This window comes from Trichomonas vaginalis, chromosome IV (genome assembly GCF_026262505.1).
Source record: "Trichomonas vaginalis G3 chromosome IV, whole genome shotgun sequence".
NCBI lineage: Eukaryota > Parabasalia > Trichomonadida > Trichomonadidae > Trichomonas > Trichomonas vaginalis.
The window spans coordinates 26,085,867-26,103,030 of NC_067206.1; the positions used below are offsets into that span (position 1 = coordinate 26,085,867).

The 17,164-nt window shown below is 31.7% G+C and overlaps 5 protein-coding genes and 1 pseudogene across 6 annotated transcripts, besides 2 other annotated features; 4 read left to right on the forward strand and 2 right to left on the reverse strand.

Annotated features, from left to right (window-relative positions):
* Positions 1-5,591: part of a mobile genetic element that runs on past the window's edge.
* On the reverse strand, positions 3,436-4,302 carry TVAGG3_0170250 (annotated as a pseudogene). Its single transcript has one exon. A coding segment is annotated over exon 1 (867 nt).
* Positions 4,352-5,458, reverse strand: TVAGG3_0170260 (uncharacterized protein; the record flags this gene model as incomplete). The annotated part of the gene is made up of 1 exon (XM_051225281.1): positions 4,352-5,458. One exon carries the CDS (start codon positions 5,456-5,458, stop codon positions 4,352-4,354), a length of 1,107 nt encoding a protein of 368 aa, XP_051110267.1.
* A 1,604-nt stretch (positions 5,592-7,195) lies between the features above and the next one.
* Positions 7,196-8,749, forward strand: TVAGG3_0170280 (uncharacterized protein; the record flags this gene model as incomplete). The annotated part of the gene is made up of 1 exon (XM_001580175.1): positions 7,196-8,749. One exon carries the CDS (start codon positions 7,196-7,198, stop codon positions 8,747-8,749), a length of 1,554 nt encoding a protein of 517 aa, XP_001580225.1.
* Positions 8,750-12,900: 4,151 nt separating this feature from the next.
* Positions 12,901-17,164: part of a mobile genetic element that runs on past the window's edge.
* On the forward strand, positions 14,321-15,165 carry TVAGG3_0170300 (protein of unknown function, DUF4106 family; the record flags this gene model as incomplete). The annotated part of the gene is made up of 1 exon (XM_051225282.1): positions 14,321-15,165. A coding segment is annotated over one exon (845 nt), but the record flags the coding sequence as incomplete, so codon positions are not given.
* Positions 15,260-15,583, forward strand: TVAGG3_0170310 (protein of unknown function, DUF4106 family; the record flags this gene model as incomplete). Its single annotated transcript, XM_051225283.1, has 1 exon — positions 15,260-15,583. One exon carries the CDS (start codon positions 15,260-15,262, stop codon positions 15,581-15,583), a length of 324 nt encoding a protein of 107 aa, XP_051110269.1.
* TVAGG3_0170320 (uncharacterized protein) lies at positions 16,500-16,936 on the forward strand (the record flags this gene model as incomplete). Its single annotated transcript, XM_051225284.1, has 1 exon — positions 16,500-16,936. A coding segment is annotated over one exon (437 nt), but the record flags the coding sequence as incomplete, so codon positions are not given.

Genomic DNA, 17,164 nt, shown 5'->3' on the forward strand with positions numbered 1-17,164 from the left:
CCTTTTTAAAATCTTTTTGCTTCTTTAATGTTTGAAATGGATATAATAAAGTGAATGATGAAGGATTAACTGAAGGAGGAGGAGGTACTACTGTTGGAGGTTTTGGTGTTGCAAGTGGTTTAATTTTATCTGCTTTGATTTTGGATTTCATTCCCCCCTTCATTAATTCTGGATGTATTCTATTCATTTGTTTTAAATATGCTGTATATAAAGGTTTGATATACTTTCCCGCTTCGAGTTTATGTTGAAGGATGAATTCCAAAAGTTGATCTTCATTTAAAAGTCGGGCTGAATATGGTTTAACTAATGAATCATAAATTAAAGCTTGTGCATCATTTATGGTCTGAAGGACCTGGGTGTTTTGCACCTTTTGTTTTTGTTCCTTTGTTTTTTGCGGCTCATGATTATATAATTTATATAATTCATCAATATCTTCTTCTGTTAATACTTTATTTTTGAAATCTTTCAATTGTTTAAGTTGTGATTTAGTTTTTCCCTTTGTATATTCATTATTTTTAATTTTGTCTTTAATTTTAGAAATTATTCTATCATGATATTTCAAAATTTCATTTTTATAATATGGATAATAATATTCCATATCATCACCCGTTATATTGTTATCATATTTTTGGAGATATGATTTTAATTCATAATAATTAAGAAAATTTTGATTAAGTACTAAATCATAAATTAAATTTTTTAAATCTGCGCTGTTAATTTATATAAAAATAAAATAAGTGTTTTAAGGGTGCCCGCCTCTTTGAATCATAGTATCAAAACCATTATTAACGGTTCCTTTTGTCTCTTCTGTGGCATTTTATTAAAAATAAAATTTTAAATTATATTAAATAAATGGCATACAACATCCATTTTCACAACATACAGCCTTAGTGTGTGCTCCTGTTAATGCAGTCTTACCGATTGCTAAGCGAGTCATTGACCCGTTTTTAAGTTGTAAATTAATATTCTGACCATCAAATATCACTTTATCATTTATTATATCCAATAATTTTTAGGTGTTAATTGTTTATTTTGTCGTAAACTAACACCTTTCATTTTTTGTGCAATCTTTTTAAAATCACTTCCATCAATTGAACCGTTGAATGATGTATAACACTTAGGGCATAAAGCAACCATGTTATCACCTTGTTTCTCAATTGCTAAACCCAATAACTTCTTCTCATGTGCTTTTTTCTCAGCTTTATTCTTTAATTTAGGTTTAAATTTCTCATCAAAACAGAAGAAATCAAATGGTGCGAATTTGAAAAATGTTTTTACATAAAATTGTTTATCGGTAACAATTGCTGAAATGCTTGAGTGTTAGGAAGATTTGGGTCGCCAGCGATTGCCCAATAAGATGAATCAGTATCACCTTCAATGAAATGAAAACGATTAACATTTCATGCATTTATACATAAAATCATAAATGAAAACCAAATACCAGTATTTAGCATTATCTAAAGTGAAGAATGCCTCTTGTAAACATGTATCACATCTATAAAATCTATCTTTAAGCATCACTTGATATGTATCTTCACCTATTTCTCTTATGTTTTTAAACTATTTGACATACATGCAACGCGTGCCTTCTGTGTATTCATTATTTTAGTCTTTGCGTAATTTTGTATTCATTGCATCGTAACCATATGATCCATTAAGTGAAATCTTGCAAAATAAACTTTTTCCTTTATTTCCTTCTAATTCAGCCTTTTGTCTTTCGTTCATAAATTTGTTCGCAAATTCATTAAAACAAGTGTTTTAGTAAATGTTAAAATTGATTGAATGTCATCAATGATAAAATGAAATCTGTCTATTAGATACCAAAGATAATAAGAAGAAAATGGTTGATATTGGTTGTATGTTGATGCTAACTGAGTTAATTTCCTCTGTTTCTGGTCAACCGGTAGATTGTTTGATTTCATGTAATTATACATAAAACTGCCAATTGTTTTTTCATCTGTGATAATATCTAAGTTTCTTATTATCGGTAAAAAGTTTATGTAATCATTAATGTATTTTTCATCAATGTGACCCTTTACTTCAGCCACAAATAAAGTATTTTTCTTCTTAATTATTCCCAGTGCTTTTGCTTTCTTTGTTGCTGTATCACAAATGATAACACCATTCAATCTTCCCGGCATATACATTTTATGGTCGGTATATTGAATGAAATCATGAGGATTAGATGAAAATGATGAAGGATATAATGAATTAAAATCAACACCAACAAAATGAGTCATAATGTTGGTGGTGTCCTCATTTGATACAGTTTTAGTTTCTGGATTATATGCAAGTTTATTAATGTGCGTGATTCCTTTAAGATTTACTCTATGTTGAACATTTGATAAACCACCAGTAATTCCATTACGGAGAATGTGATAAGCTTCAACTGAATCTAAAGTCATTGGTAAATTATTTTTAATGCATAATTTCTTAAATTGATTCTTAAACGTTGAACATCTTCATCTTTATTTGATTTTACGACATTGCAATAACAACACATTAACTGACAATTTTCTTTGGTATGTGGTTTTTCATTATCGATTCTATCCAATGTTGGTTTATTTGCATATGTAAACGCTTTACCACACATTTTGCATTTAGATGAAAGGATTAAATCGTGATAGTATTGAAAATCATCCATTGAAACATTATTTTTAGTATCCCTTTCTGCTTTTTCATCTTGTTTCTTATATGATTCAATTTTATATTTCCAATACTTTTTCGTTAATTCAAAACTTGATTCTATCTCTTCCTCAGGATATTTTTCATTAGGATTAAAGTCTTTATATGCTAAAGCGTAACGAATCATTGAAGCATTCGATGATAAAGAAAGATTATGAAGCGTGTCAATTTTATAAACAAATGTTTCTTCAATAATTTTATCGATTGGGTCAATCATAATTTCAACATCTTTATTGCAATAATGAATAAAATATTCTAATCTATTCTTAAAATTTTTAGCATCATTGAGATATATTTGATAATCACTATCTGATATAGTTTCTTGGGTTAATGCTGAATAAAATGAATCTTTCGTGAATGGTTCCTCTTTATATAATTCTTCTTCGTAATTTTCCCACGTGATGAATTGATAAGGGAAAAGGATTTAACACGTGATTTATTGTTTCCGAAATCTTGAGTGAATTGGTCTAATGTCCCACCCGCTATATAATTTCTGATGTCAATAAATCTCAATTCATATGGAACGTTTGTTTTCTTTACAATGATTTGCTTAAATTGTGAAGATGAACCCAGCATTGATTTTATTTTCCATTTTGCAGTGTTTAAATCACGAAGAATTAAATTTAAATCAAACTTTCCCGAATTAAAACCTATGATATTCACTTTATTGAATTCCTCATCTAGAAGTTCTTTAAATGCTTCCTTCTGTTTTTCATTTAATGTATGGACAAAGTCCCAGCCGTTTGCGACTTCAATAATTCATTGTATTGACTCATATTTGATTCAACAACTAATGAACAGGTTGAAAATAAAAACTCAATCCAATCAGAAATAAAAGAATCACTCGAAGTTAAGCAAAAATTCCTCGTATATGTTTTATCGTTTAATTTAACCGTTGATGATACCATGAATGGTTTTAAGTAAGCATTCAAAGTTGCACACTCAGAAAGTTGTAATTCTTCTTTAGTCTCTAATGTTTCAAAGTCAAAAGTAATATAATATCTTGTCGGTTTATAATATTTCTGCAAATTGTGAGCTAATAACCACTGATATATCTTCTGTTTCGTAATATGTGGTGCATATGGTTGCTGTGTCTTTTGCAACTGAACGTCTTGAATTAATCTTCCATTATTTTCTTTACATTTCTCACAATGCTTTAAAATCTTCTTTGGTTTTTCCTTTCTGGATCATCACGGATAGAATAAACTTCTTCTTTACAATATGGACAAACTTTATAGCCGGTGAGTGCTTCAACGTCTGTTATTCTGTCAGCGTGAAGTTTTCCACATGGACTCTGTGTTAATAAAATATTTACTGTTTCAAATTCTGGATCTATCATTATTGATTCCACTAATGGAAAGTCTACCTTATTTATGTCCACGTCTTCTGGTTGAGGATCACAATAATAGAAATCAATATTAACATTTAACATTCTCGCTAATCTCTCACTTTCTGATGAAATGTCAAACCCTTCATATGCATCTATTGCTTCATTTAAATAGCTTCTACGAGTTTTAGGATTACACCATCAGGAATGTTATAGAAGCGTTTAAATAACCTTCTACCTTCTGCTCTAATTTGATTATCATTCATTTTAGCTGTTCCGTTTTTGTTCATTTATGTAAGAATAAAAAATTAAAAAATAAATAAAAATAAAGTTTATTTTTTAAAGCCCATAAAATGAATTAAGAACACATAAATTTTTATCATCTGCGACGTGACGAATACATTTTAATTTACTCAAGAATGCGTACCCTGATACATTAAATCTAATTCCTGTCTTATTTAATTTCACAACTTTGAAAAGGAATGTATGAATAGCTATAAAATGATGAGAAGATGTTTTATGGGTTGCTTCCATTTTTTCTGAAATAAATGAATAAATATAATGCTTATACGTTTTCATATCTTTTATATTCTTAATAACGAATGGTATAGACCTTTCCACTTCGTCTTCCTTCGGTGCTGTTCTTTCATATGAAACATTATTGGTATCTTCAATAATGAAACCACAATCACACAAAATTTTATAGGTTCCAATGGTTTCTTTTGATATTTTATCTAATAAATCAAAAACTTTATCAACACCTGTGCATTTATTTAAATAATAATTTGTGTAAATATCATGATCTTCTTTCTTAATCGTATTAGTTGCATATGTCACGTTTTTAAGAGCTTTTTTGAATTTTTCGGAATCTAAAGGTGGTGAAAGTAGGATACAGGGGTATTCTTCATTATCAATAAATTGTAACTTATGTTTACGAATAAATTTAGTACCTTCTTCTGAAAGTGTTTCGTCTATTTCACCATCTAATAAATTTTGTGTTGATTCTGAGACATAATTTTTATATCTTTCTTCATGAGATTTCTGAACTTCTGATTCTGAAGCTGGGATATTCATTAAACCCTCTACTTCATTTTCATTATATTTTTCAACTTCTCTTAATTCCTTAATTTTTTCATCTATTTCATCTCTTATTTTTTTCAGTCTTTCAATTTCATTGTATTCATCATCTTTAATCCGTTCTTCATAATATTCAGGGAAAACATCAGGTTCTTTAGGTTTTTCTTCTTCAGATGTGGGATATAAGAAATTTATAACATCATCTTTATTCATTTTTCCATCATAATCTAAATCATTTAATAACTCCGCGAATTTTTTACAATTTCTTAAATAATATTTATCAACTTCATAACCCACCTCCTCTAATATATCCTTTATTTCCTCGTTTGTGAATCCTAATTTTTTAACGTTGTTAGTTTTGACGCTCATTTCTTACGAATTAAAAAAATAAAATATTCAAAAATGTAAGACATGAATTTTTAAAGTTTATTTTTTAAAAATTATTTTATTTCATTATGGTAGTGAATCTTTCATTCATGAAAATAATTATTTCTAATTTCTTATCCCTAACGTGTGCCAGTTATTATATGAAACTGAATAAACTTTATCTTTATCTTTACACCTTTTATCACTTCCAATATATTTATATCTCAGTTTTGATTTAGCATTTTCATATTCATTGGCGTTTAATAATTCACAGTCTTTCTTTTTAAATTGATGTTTAAGATATTCAGGATTTAATACTCTACGTTTATATGCTCCTAACTTAGTTCTAAAGGTTTTTCTACAAAATTTAGGAATTCCATCCTCGTTAATGTCATCAATGATTTCCATTTCATTATTTTCAATTTCTTCTTCTCGTTTATGAGGTCTTTGATTATGACTCCATTGATTCCATGAAATTAAATATTCTTTATCATTATATTTATACCTCATTAGCTTATTTTGGCTTTCATATTCATTTAATAATTCACAATCTTCATTTTTAAATTGAAGTTTAACCCATTCAGGATTTAAACAATGTTTAATTAATCGCGGAATATCTGACATCATCTATATATAACTTCTTTTATAAAAGATAAAAAAATAAATTATTTTAAAATTAATGTTAATTTTTTAATGATTTATAAATAAATATATTTTAAAATGTGTTTAGTATATAATATTTATTACTAATTTATTTAATAATGTCGCGCTTTCTTACGAATTCATGACTTAAAAAACGTAAGAAAAAATTTTTATATCATCTATATATAGAAGATGTGAAAATATACCTTCATCTATATATAGACGTAACAAAAAAAGTCACACAACCCTTCCACATATACTACTTTTTATTTTCATTTCTTCCACAGAAAAAATTTTTAATTCACTTCAAAATATTTACAAAATATTCATAAATATTAATATTTGGAGTTAGTGCTATCATTTGTAACTACAGCTGAATCTCTCCATCATTTTTTTAAAAAATTGAAGCAAATCATCAATTTTTTAAAAAAAAATCTGAAATTACTTTAAATTCAATGTTGTGCGAAATACTGGGGAAAAAGTTTTCATTGATTTTATTGAATAGTTTACAATTCGCAAAAAAAAATCGAAAAATTCAATTATTGATGGCAAGTGAATGCAATTTTCTTGCACAACATTTGAATTACAATTCAAAATTGAGATTCAAAAAGTGCAAGAAAACTGCTAATTTTATGATATTTGTAAACTATGTATAAAGTATGAAAACTTTACATCTTTCTCTCAAAAGTAACATTTACAAATCCAAAGCTATGTGACTGCATATAAAGACTCCCTTAAAATATATAAACTTCTCAAAATTGAGAGATCAGAACAATTTGCATTTTAATTGTCATAATTTGACTCTTTTTTAATGAATTCATTACTTGTAAATGATTTATGGAATCGGTTTTTTAGTGGATGTAATCCAACAGATCATACATCAAATACATTACTTGTTGGTCAAACAGGAAATTTCATGTTCACGATGTTTTATTTACAAATCACAACACACAACTTATTAAACTCAGTGATAACGACAACAATCGACTTCTTATCTCAAATAGTGTTTTTAATTCCAATCGGGGCTCTGATTCAGATGGTGGTAACATATACCAAGAAAAAGGTCAATCTGTTCAATATCGAATATGCAGTGTCAATATGTTCCTTAATGACAAAGCATATCCGCATTCATATTTTGAAGCAACACAAGATAAGTCATACAAAAATTACTTACTTGAATCAACTATCACTGGAAGTCGAGGAAAGACAGGGCCAATTTATCATTTCTATCGTGAAAATATTGTTCGAAATGTAAATATTTCTAATTCAATAGCATCATGGTCAAATTCAGTCTACCTTATTTCAGGAAATTCAGATTTAAATGCAACTGTTTCATACTCAACATTTATTAAAAACACTGCTAGTTTTGGGAGATGTTTACATCATTCTGAACATGGAATTCAAGAGAATCATTGCAACATCATTTCAAATGAATGCTCAATATATGGGGTTATTTCTGCATATCTATATGCTACAGTTTTTTTTAGAAATTGTATTATATCAAACAACAAAGGATATTCACTATTTTTTGCAAGTAATAGTGCTTCAATTACAGTATCTTCTTGTTTCATTTCATCGAATAAATATGTTAATTTCTGCGCTTCATCAGGAACTGGTGCGAGTTTTGATATTTCAACAATAATTTCACTTAATATTGCAAATTTACATATATCTACAGCACTTTGTTATGCAGATTATGCATATTATTATTTGACAAAAATTACAACAGGAAAAAGTAATTTCATAATAAGAGAAGATACAACAATCAGCGGAACAGTTTCATTTGATCGAATAAAAGAAGAATCTTTTACACTTGAAATTTGGATAGATAGTTATTCATCAAAGAAACTTAATCGAGAAAGTGGATCCTCAATATATCAATATTCAATCAGCATCCCAAGTGAGTTAACAAAAGGAAATCACAAAATTTATTGCAAATTTTCAGATTCATACACATTTAGATCAAATACAGTTTCAGTTGAATTTAAATATTTATATCCATTTTCTCTTGAATTATCAAATCTTGAAAAAAGTGAATACAACAAAACTATTGACAAACGTATCAAATTAAGTGGAAGCGGTGTTTATTCAGAAGGTTTTTCTATTATATGTCGTATTGGCGAAATCAATAGTACGTTCGAAGGAAATCCAATTAAAAATACAGAAACACATAGATTTACATTTTCAGGTTTTTGTTTGATTCCTGATTATATATCTAAAGAAAATGAATATTTGGTTACCGTTTGGGGGATAACAACTAATAATAGAGAATGTACAGTAGGAAAATCTCAAAAATTCCGATTCTATAGAAACTATCCAGCTCTTGAAGTTACTCCACTCACAACACGTCGATTTGTTCGCAATCTTGACTCTATAATTTCAGTTTCAGGATATGTTTCAGATCAAGATGGTGATGATGAAGTTAAAATCAATGGATTTATTGAGGGATATCCAAATAGCCAAACGCCACAATCAATTTCATCAATTCCTATTTCAGATTTAGAAAAGCATAAATTCAACATCCATATTTCTATTCCAAACAATCTTTCACAAGGTGTTGACAAGGTAAATGTGTTTTCAATAATCAGTCATTTTATTATAAAATCAACGCTCCAGTACTTAATATTATCGGAAAACCATCATTTCCCTTGAACCTTGGCAGAGATAAATTTATCAAGTTCGTTCTTAATGTTTCAGTCAAAGATGGGAATAGTAATATTAGTATTTATCACAATCTTAATAACACAACCGGAAATCGTGCTAATGTTAGTCTTATTAATGTGGCATATAAAGAAATCGAATATAACAATCCTATTCCAAATAACATCAATGCTGGAGAATACAACATCACATTTATTGTAACAGATCAATACGGTATTACTTCAAATTATTCTTTGATTATTGTTAAATTTGATAGATATACATCAGGAATTTCGTATATTCATCACGTTCATCAGAGAAGAAGACGTTGATTTATACACTATTTAATGCATTCAACAGACTCAATATAAATTCAATTTATGTACTTAATTTATTGATTTAAATACCTTCATTAATTTTTTTTCCCCTGACAACCAAAATTTCATGGAGCAATTTATTATATAAAAAGTTAATATTTTAGGTCGGAAGAAAGAACAATATGGTTGTTATCCATTTTTGCAATTTTAATCAAGATATATGTCTAATGGAACATTCGGGGACACTTAAATTTCAATCCGTGGTTAAAAAAAATGCGAAGAAGATCAACAGTTGAATATAAAGTACTCACTTAGTACATTAGAAATTCACAACTAGTGAAATTACTCACTTTATGAAAAAAAAAAAAAAGGTAGTGGGGCCTCCAGGCACTTCGTGCCCTCTAGCCCTGAAGATGTTTAGTATAAATGAAGTATAAAATGAAGTTTTTTTGGGTATTGGGGGCTTCCCAGGGGCTGCGCCCCTTCTAGCCCATAAAAATTTTTGAAAGTCGTTGCTGTTGACTTTTTTTGTAGAGCACTCAAAATAGTATAACTTTGTCCGGACAAGTAAGGGTCTAACGTCGCTACAGGAAAAGTTACGGGCGTTCCAAGGAAGTATACTTTGAGAGACTCTTTAGAAACTTTAGACGTTTTACATAACCATCCATGCTTTTACTTTACATCCGATAAAAGTGGTTTGGAAACCGTTATGAGATGGTTAGAGGACATACATGACTATGAGTTTAGATATGACAAAAACATATACGATGAAATCATGACAAAAACATTTACGAAGAAGTCTTGACAAAACATGTACGAAGAAGTCTTGACAAAACATATACGATGAAATCATGACAAAACATGTACGAAGAAGTCTTGACAAAAACATTTACGATGAAGTCTTGACAAAAACATTTACGATGAAATCATGACAAAACATGTACGAAGAAGTCTTGACAAAACATGTACGATGAAATCATGACAAAACATTTACGAAGAAGTCTTGACAAAACATGTACGAAGAAGTCTTGACAAAACATGTACGAAGAAGTCTTGACAAAACATATACGAAGAAGTCTTGACAAAACATGTACGATGAAGTTTTGACAAAACATGTACGAAGAAGTCTTGACAAAAACATATACGAAGAAGTCTTGACAAAACATTTACGAAGAAGTCTTGACAAAAACATATACGAAGAAGTCTTGACAAAACATTTACGAAGAAGTCTTGACAAAACATTTACGATGAAATCATGACAAAAACATGTACGATGAAATCATGACAAAACATATACGAAGAAGTCTTGACAAAACATATACGATGAAGTTTTGACAAAACATTTACGAAGAAGTCTTGACAAAACATTTACGATGAAATCATGACAAAAACATGTACGATGAAATCATGACAAAACATGTACGATGAAGTTTTGACAAGATAGAATATGAGAGAGGTCCTATAAACCGGAGAAAGTGTCATATAAACATCTGTCAAAAACCGCTTTTTACTTCACTTAAAATACCACGTAAGCTACGTAAGAATATACGTAAGAGGAAGAGAGCATTGAAACATCCAATAGTAAAACTGACACCACAACAACAGTTGCAACAACAAATAATGAATGACCCCACTATGTTGCAACAAATGTCAAGCAATCCTATGCTTTTAAACCGAGTTTTTGGTGCACAGAGTGGAGGTTTAAGAGCGGCACTTTTAGCGAAAATGGCAGGCTATGGTGGAGCTGCAGACGGAACAGCCTATAACCCTCAAAGTCAAATGAATTTGAGTTCACTCAAAAATCAAATATCAGATGTCAAAAAGTCAAACATAGACATACAGAAGCAAATAAGTGAAAACGAAAAGAAACTAGAATATGACAGACACACAAAGAAACTCAATGAGTTAAACGTAGAGAAAAAGAAGAAAGAAGAACAACTGAAAGAACTAAGTACAGAGGAATATGCGAAAAAAGTGTCAGAAAAAGCAGCAGAAGTAGCAAAAATGGAACAAGATGTTGTAAATTTGAAAAACCATACTACTCAATATAAAGTACTGAAAGATGAAGAGATAAAACAAAAAGCCCTGAAGACATATATGGATAGCGATGAGTATAAAAAAGAAGTTGAAGCAAATGTAAAGGCAGAAAAACTTTTACAGTTGCAAAACCAAACCGTACAGTATGAAAACTTAGCACAAGAAAGTAAAAATAACGACGCAGCCATGCAAAAGGCAATGAAAAGCGCAGAATATATAAAAGCTAACAATGACTGGTTAGATGCCCAAGCCAACGCCAAAGCAGCCCAACTTATAGGGTCAATAAGGACAAAAATACAAGCGGATGAAGACAGTTCAAATGAAGCTTTAATGAATGCTGACTTTAAGAACGCCTTCGAAGCTCTTCATAGTAAGGTGAAACTAGTGAACGACTTCTCATCTGGAAAGAAACTGAAGTCTGAAGGTTTCGACAAAGAGTTAAAAGAAGTAGCACAAAATATGACGAAAATAACAGATGCAGCAACGAGACAGGCAGTTCAAAGTGCCTATGACGCCGTTAGAGCAACTGTTGTGGAAAGTCAAGAAAAAGAGTTACAACAGACCAAAACAGACCTAGTAAATGCTTTCTTAAAAACGAAAAGTCAGGTAGGACATTATGCTGCAGATGGAACATATGTGCCAGCTGGTGGAACTTATATACCAGCTGGTGGAACTTATATACTAGCTAGTGGAACCTATATACCACCAAACCCTCCAAGAGAAGCACCTGCACCAGGACTACCTAAAACATTTACATCGTCACATGGACACAGACACAGGCATGCACCAAAACCAACACAACAACAACCAGCACAACAACAACAACCAACACAACAACCAGCACCACAACAACAACCAGCACAACAACCACCTCCACAACCAGCACAGCAACCAACAGTTCAAAACCCTGCACAACAACAACCACAAACAGAGCAAGGACATAAAAGAAGTAGAGAACAAGGAAACCAAGATTTCTTAAAAATGCTTAAAGAAGACTATGGTTACCCAGCTACTCTTGACTTTAGTGACAGATATAAAGAAGCTATTAGAAAGTTCAAGGAAGGAAATACTGACCCGAACCTATTTAGCTTTATGGCTCAGCACCAAATGGGATATAATTTCAAACCTGGAAAATACAAGCTCGCTAAGGGATATGATTTAATAGCATATCATCCAAATGACATGACTGAATTTACTCCGAGATATTTGGTGTCAGAGCTAAATGACAATTCAACTCTCTTCATGAAACGCGTAAAAAATAGAGACGGAACGAAAGAAGAAAGGTTTATGAGTCCGGATGACTTAGATAGGGAACTTGTTAAAAACGGTCTCGGAATATATGAAATGCCAGCAGATGAGGTACAAGAAACTCCACAGGAAGAAGTTCAGATACAACCAGACATGGAAGAAATAGTTCAGCAACAACAGCTAGAAGAGCCTGAAGGAAACAAACAAGTCCCTCCTTTGGAAACTAACTTCACAGAACTAGATGAAGATTTGGAACAGCCGAAAAATCTTGACCCTCAACAAGAGTATGAGGTGAATATGGAATCTTTCCAAGAGTCTAAGAAAAATTCGGCTGACATGGTAGAAGAATATCGAAAAATGTTTGCCGACATACAAAAGACTCCAACACCAGATGAAAATATTCAGCATAGAATGGAAGTACTGAAAGAAAATGTACACAAATACAACAACCCTTTTTACTTACGACCATATAACGTTCAATCTTTGGCTGAACTCGGTGAAAATAAAAGGTTAAATTTCAACAAAACATATAGAAATGAAACATTGTTTAAAGTTCATTCAGAACCTAACCAAGATGGAAACAAACCTACTTTTGTTTCTGCAGACTATGGAACTACAATGAGATGGGGTCATAAAGCAAATCCGGATAGGTGGTTCATAAACTTACAACCACAATTCCAAGAAGTTGTAGACGCAATGGAAGTGAATGGTGAACCAGATTTAGCTGGTATTTTCAGCGCGGCTTTAATGCCATTGAAAGATATGAAACATGCAGATATTTTGGACCAGTATGAAATGAACATGGCTGATGGAAATATAACACCTGACGTTCTAGAACATTTATCTCAAAGAACTACACAGAACCATAAAGATGGTATATTTGGTGAAGAGTTTAGAAAGAAAGTTAGGGAGAGAGAAGGAAGAGAACCTATTGTACATGACCTTGCAAACGAAAGTTTACAAAATGTCATAAAAACTTACTTTGCAGACAATGAACCGAGAAGGATGAATATTTAAGTAAACTCAAATGGACAGTACCAAATGAAATGTTAGTATTGAAAAACATGTTCCTTGACAAAATAAAACCAATTACAGAAATAAATGACGCAAGCCTGAAACGTTGGGTAAAAGCTTTCCCATTCACAAAAGATATTGTTGGTAACATGGAAAGAAAACCAGAATGGCTACAAAAACATATATTTGGAAACGAGCTTATTCCATATGGACAAGCTCTGTTTGAAGAGCTTGAACCGGAAACTCAGGAAAGAGTCATGCAAACAATACGCGAAGACTCAAATACAAACTATGACAAAATCTTTCTAGGATATAGGTTACCTGAGATGGGCGACCAGAGCCCAAAGGCAAAAAGGACATGGGAAATTTACAACATACTAGGTGAACATGAGGCAAAGATGCAACAACTTGAAGCAGAGGGCAAGTTACCAAAAGCGACACCAAAGAAGAAGAGAAGAGTAGAACAAAGTGAAAGTAGTGAAGAAGTAACTTCATCTAGTGAAAGTAGTGGCAATGAAGGAAAAAGAAGAGTTAAAAACTCAGCCAGGAAGAAAGTAAAGCTTGGTCCACGTGGGTTCTATTATGACACATAAATCCAACTATTCTATATTTTTACCCATATGAAATGTACGCCGCTCAGAATATAACGCCAACAGTTTTGGATGCCATGAATGGAAATGTTTCCGAATGGTATAACGAATGCAACAATGCCATTAGAAGGTCAGAAATAGTTCCTGGAACTTACGAATATACAACTGCTGTTTCTTATGGAAATGTAGGTGAGTTTGGAGAAGGTTCTTCAACAACAGTAGATATTGCTTGCGACAGGTTTCATATAATTTCTATTGACAACTCATTCTTATACGTGGAACAAGACATTGAAATAAAACCTTCTGCCAAGTTGTCTGACAAGAAAGGTTGCAATGGAATTTTCTATGTCGGATACCAATATGCTCCAGAAGTTTTCATGGGATATAAGATATATTCTAACTCTGACTTAGTTCAAACAGTAACATGGGCAAACTATGAATGGTTCGCTTTGAGAAACTCAGTACAACCACAAGCTAGAGAACAAACAGACCAGTATGCAACCATTGAGAAAATAAGAAGACTTGACCCTAACGTTCCAGGAGTTTATGTTAACCTTTCTGGTTCAGATGGAAATGCTGCCACTAAAGTAAAACTGAAACTTAGAGTTCCTTTGTCATCTTTCCTCATCTTCAGGTTTTTAAGATACTTGCCAAACTGGGCAGGAAAAATTTCTATTGAACTTACTCCAAGCAAAAATAACTTAGTCATTGCACCAACACAAGACCCATTCACTCTTACTGTAGCTGGAACTGGTGGAGCCAAGTTCTGTGACTTTTGCAAAGACAAAGTTGACTTAGACTTTGGTTTCTCAAACCTCAACACTGAAGTAAACTATTATTTCAATGCTGCTGGAACTGCTTGGGACCCAGTTAAGTTCACATGCGAAAAGTTTGAATGCAAGAGAATAGAAAGCAGACTTGCAGTCTATATGTTGGACCCAGATATTTCAAATGCTTTAGCTGCCAAATATATTGCAGTTCCACTTATGTTCCCTATACACCAAATATCTGTCAAAGACTTTGCAGGTGAAGTTGGAAACCAAAGTGCTGACCCAGGTGCAAGAACAGATATTGCCTTAACAACTGCAATGAAACATGCAGATACTATGTTTGTTCTTTTCAGACGAACTATAAATGACTATTCTTGTTTCTACAACCCTGGTATTAAATATCATATAAACATAGATGGCAAATATTATCCAAGAGAAGAATATTCTACAGTTGAGGATATGAGGTCATACAACTTGACATTAGATGCTATGAACTTTAACAACAACTTCACAACAACCATTAACCCTGAAATGCAAAGTTCTATTATGCCATATGTGAAAGTATGGACTCATACAGGAGGTCAAAAAACTCAATATACAAATGGAGACCGTTCAAACTTTTGGCTTGGCATTCCATTTGCTGACTCAGAAGACTTTATGGGTGGTATTTCAACTGTTGGTACTGTACAAATACAATATACTGGTGACAGAGACGGTCCAGATGAATTGAAAGCAAAGAAGTTTACAAAACCAATAGCACTTTTCACGGAAGATGCTCTTTTGAAGATTCGTTCGATGAAACCTGCTGGGGCTCCTCAGATTGGTATAACGACAGCTTCCATCGAGCAGATTTTGGCAGCAGGTCAGTAAGTTGTTCTTGAACTGACTTCTCTCCGTCAAATATTGACAGTACGCCAGTTTTGACATAATATTGTATTATAAACTTACCTTTAGAAATATCTGTAAGTTTTGAAGTTATATTTTTGTCTGCTTCAAGAACTTTCACCATTTCAGTTATACCAACTTTCTTTGCTTTATGAAAATATTTTGGTTCAGCAAAGACTGCTATTCTATAACATTTACCATTGTTTGTATAAAGAACTATTCTGTCAATGTATTTGTATTGTTTGTGTGTGTAAACTTTGTTCTGCTTCAATTCGAAGAGATACTCAAATACGTCCATCTTTTTATTCTAAGTAAAATGTCATTTCCGAAAAATAGAAGCGTAAGTGTTTCAAAAGGTTTAATGGCGGTGGCAGATGTGAAGTTAAATCACCAACTCAAACAAACAGTCAAAGTGTTATTGTCAATGTCAAAGAAAGAGATGTTGAAGTGGGGAAACCATACGAAGACCAAGATGGTATAACAATAGTTCCTGTAAAAGAACAACCAACATACCCTGAAGTTAGCAGAGACTTAAGTTCTGTTGCAGATATTCGAAACGACTACCAACAACTGAAAGACAAACTTCAAACTCAGGAAAGATTTGTCAAGCTTTAGGTATAATGTTAAACTTGGTCGAACACAACCCTGTAAAAGTGAACTCATATGTCATTGCACCTCATGAAGTTTTGAAAGAACTATTGAAACTTTTGACAGAGGCAGACGATATAAACATCAAAGAAATAGAACCCGACGTTAGTTGCTGTGGTGTTTCATATAATGTCATTGACAAGATATACGTTATGAAAGGAGGTGAAACGTTGAACTTAAAATATAGTTTCCCAGACGTTTATAAAAATATTTGACGACCACAACATTTCATTAAAATTTATTTGCTAAGTAAATGGCAGAAGACACAATGGTTTATACTATTACGACTAAAAACCCTGAGTCATATAATTCTATAACAACAAACTTACAAAGTCCTCAAGGACGATATTGTAAACTAACCTTAAACACAATGACGACTAAAGCTTGTTTTGCTCTTTTGACACCAGAAGATTTTATTGTTGTGAATGGTAAAAAATACTCCTTTGAAGATACTTACTCAGATATACCACCAACAGGTTTTGTTGACTTATTTAATACTTTAAGTACGGGTGTAACATGTGCTGCAACTAGAGCAGGTTTCATTATGTTTGGATGTCCGACTGAGTTTACTATAAACAATATGAGCTATAATACAAAACTTATATCTGGTTTTTACTACCAACAGTTTCCTATAACAGGAAAAGGTGTCATACAAGGAATGTCTGTTCCATTGACTTTAAGTACACCTATTTTATATATTGTTTCAAACTTAGGTTCAAAGTGTTATTCGAATGTCGACAGAAACTACTATGACCAAAAGATACTTATGCGTATAAATAACACATTCTCTGCTGGTTTGCCTATTGTTCATTCGAATGCAGAGTTTTCAGCTTTAGTAAACTCAAACACTTTAGCAAACATAAACTTAACCTTAGTTGACGCAAACTTTGTTCCTGTAAAACTTTTATGTCCTATGTA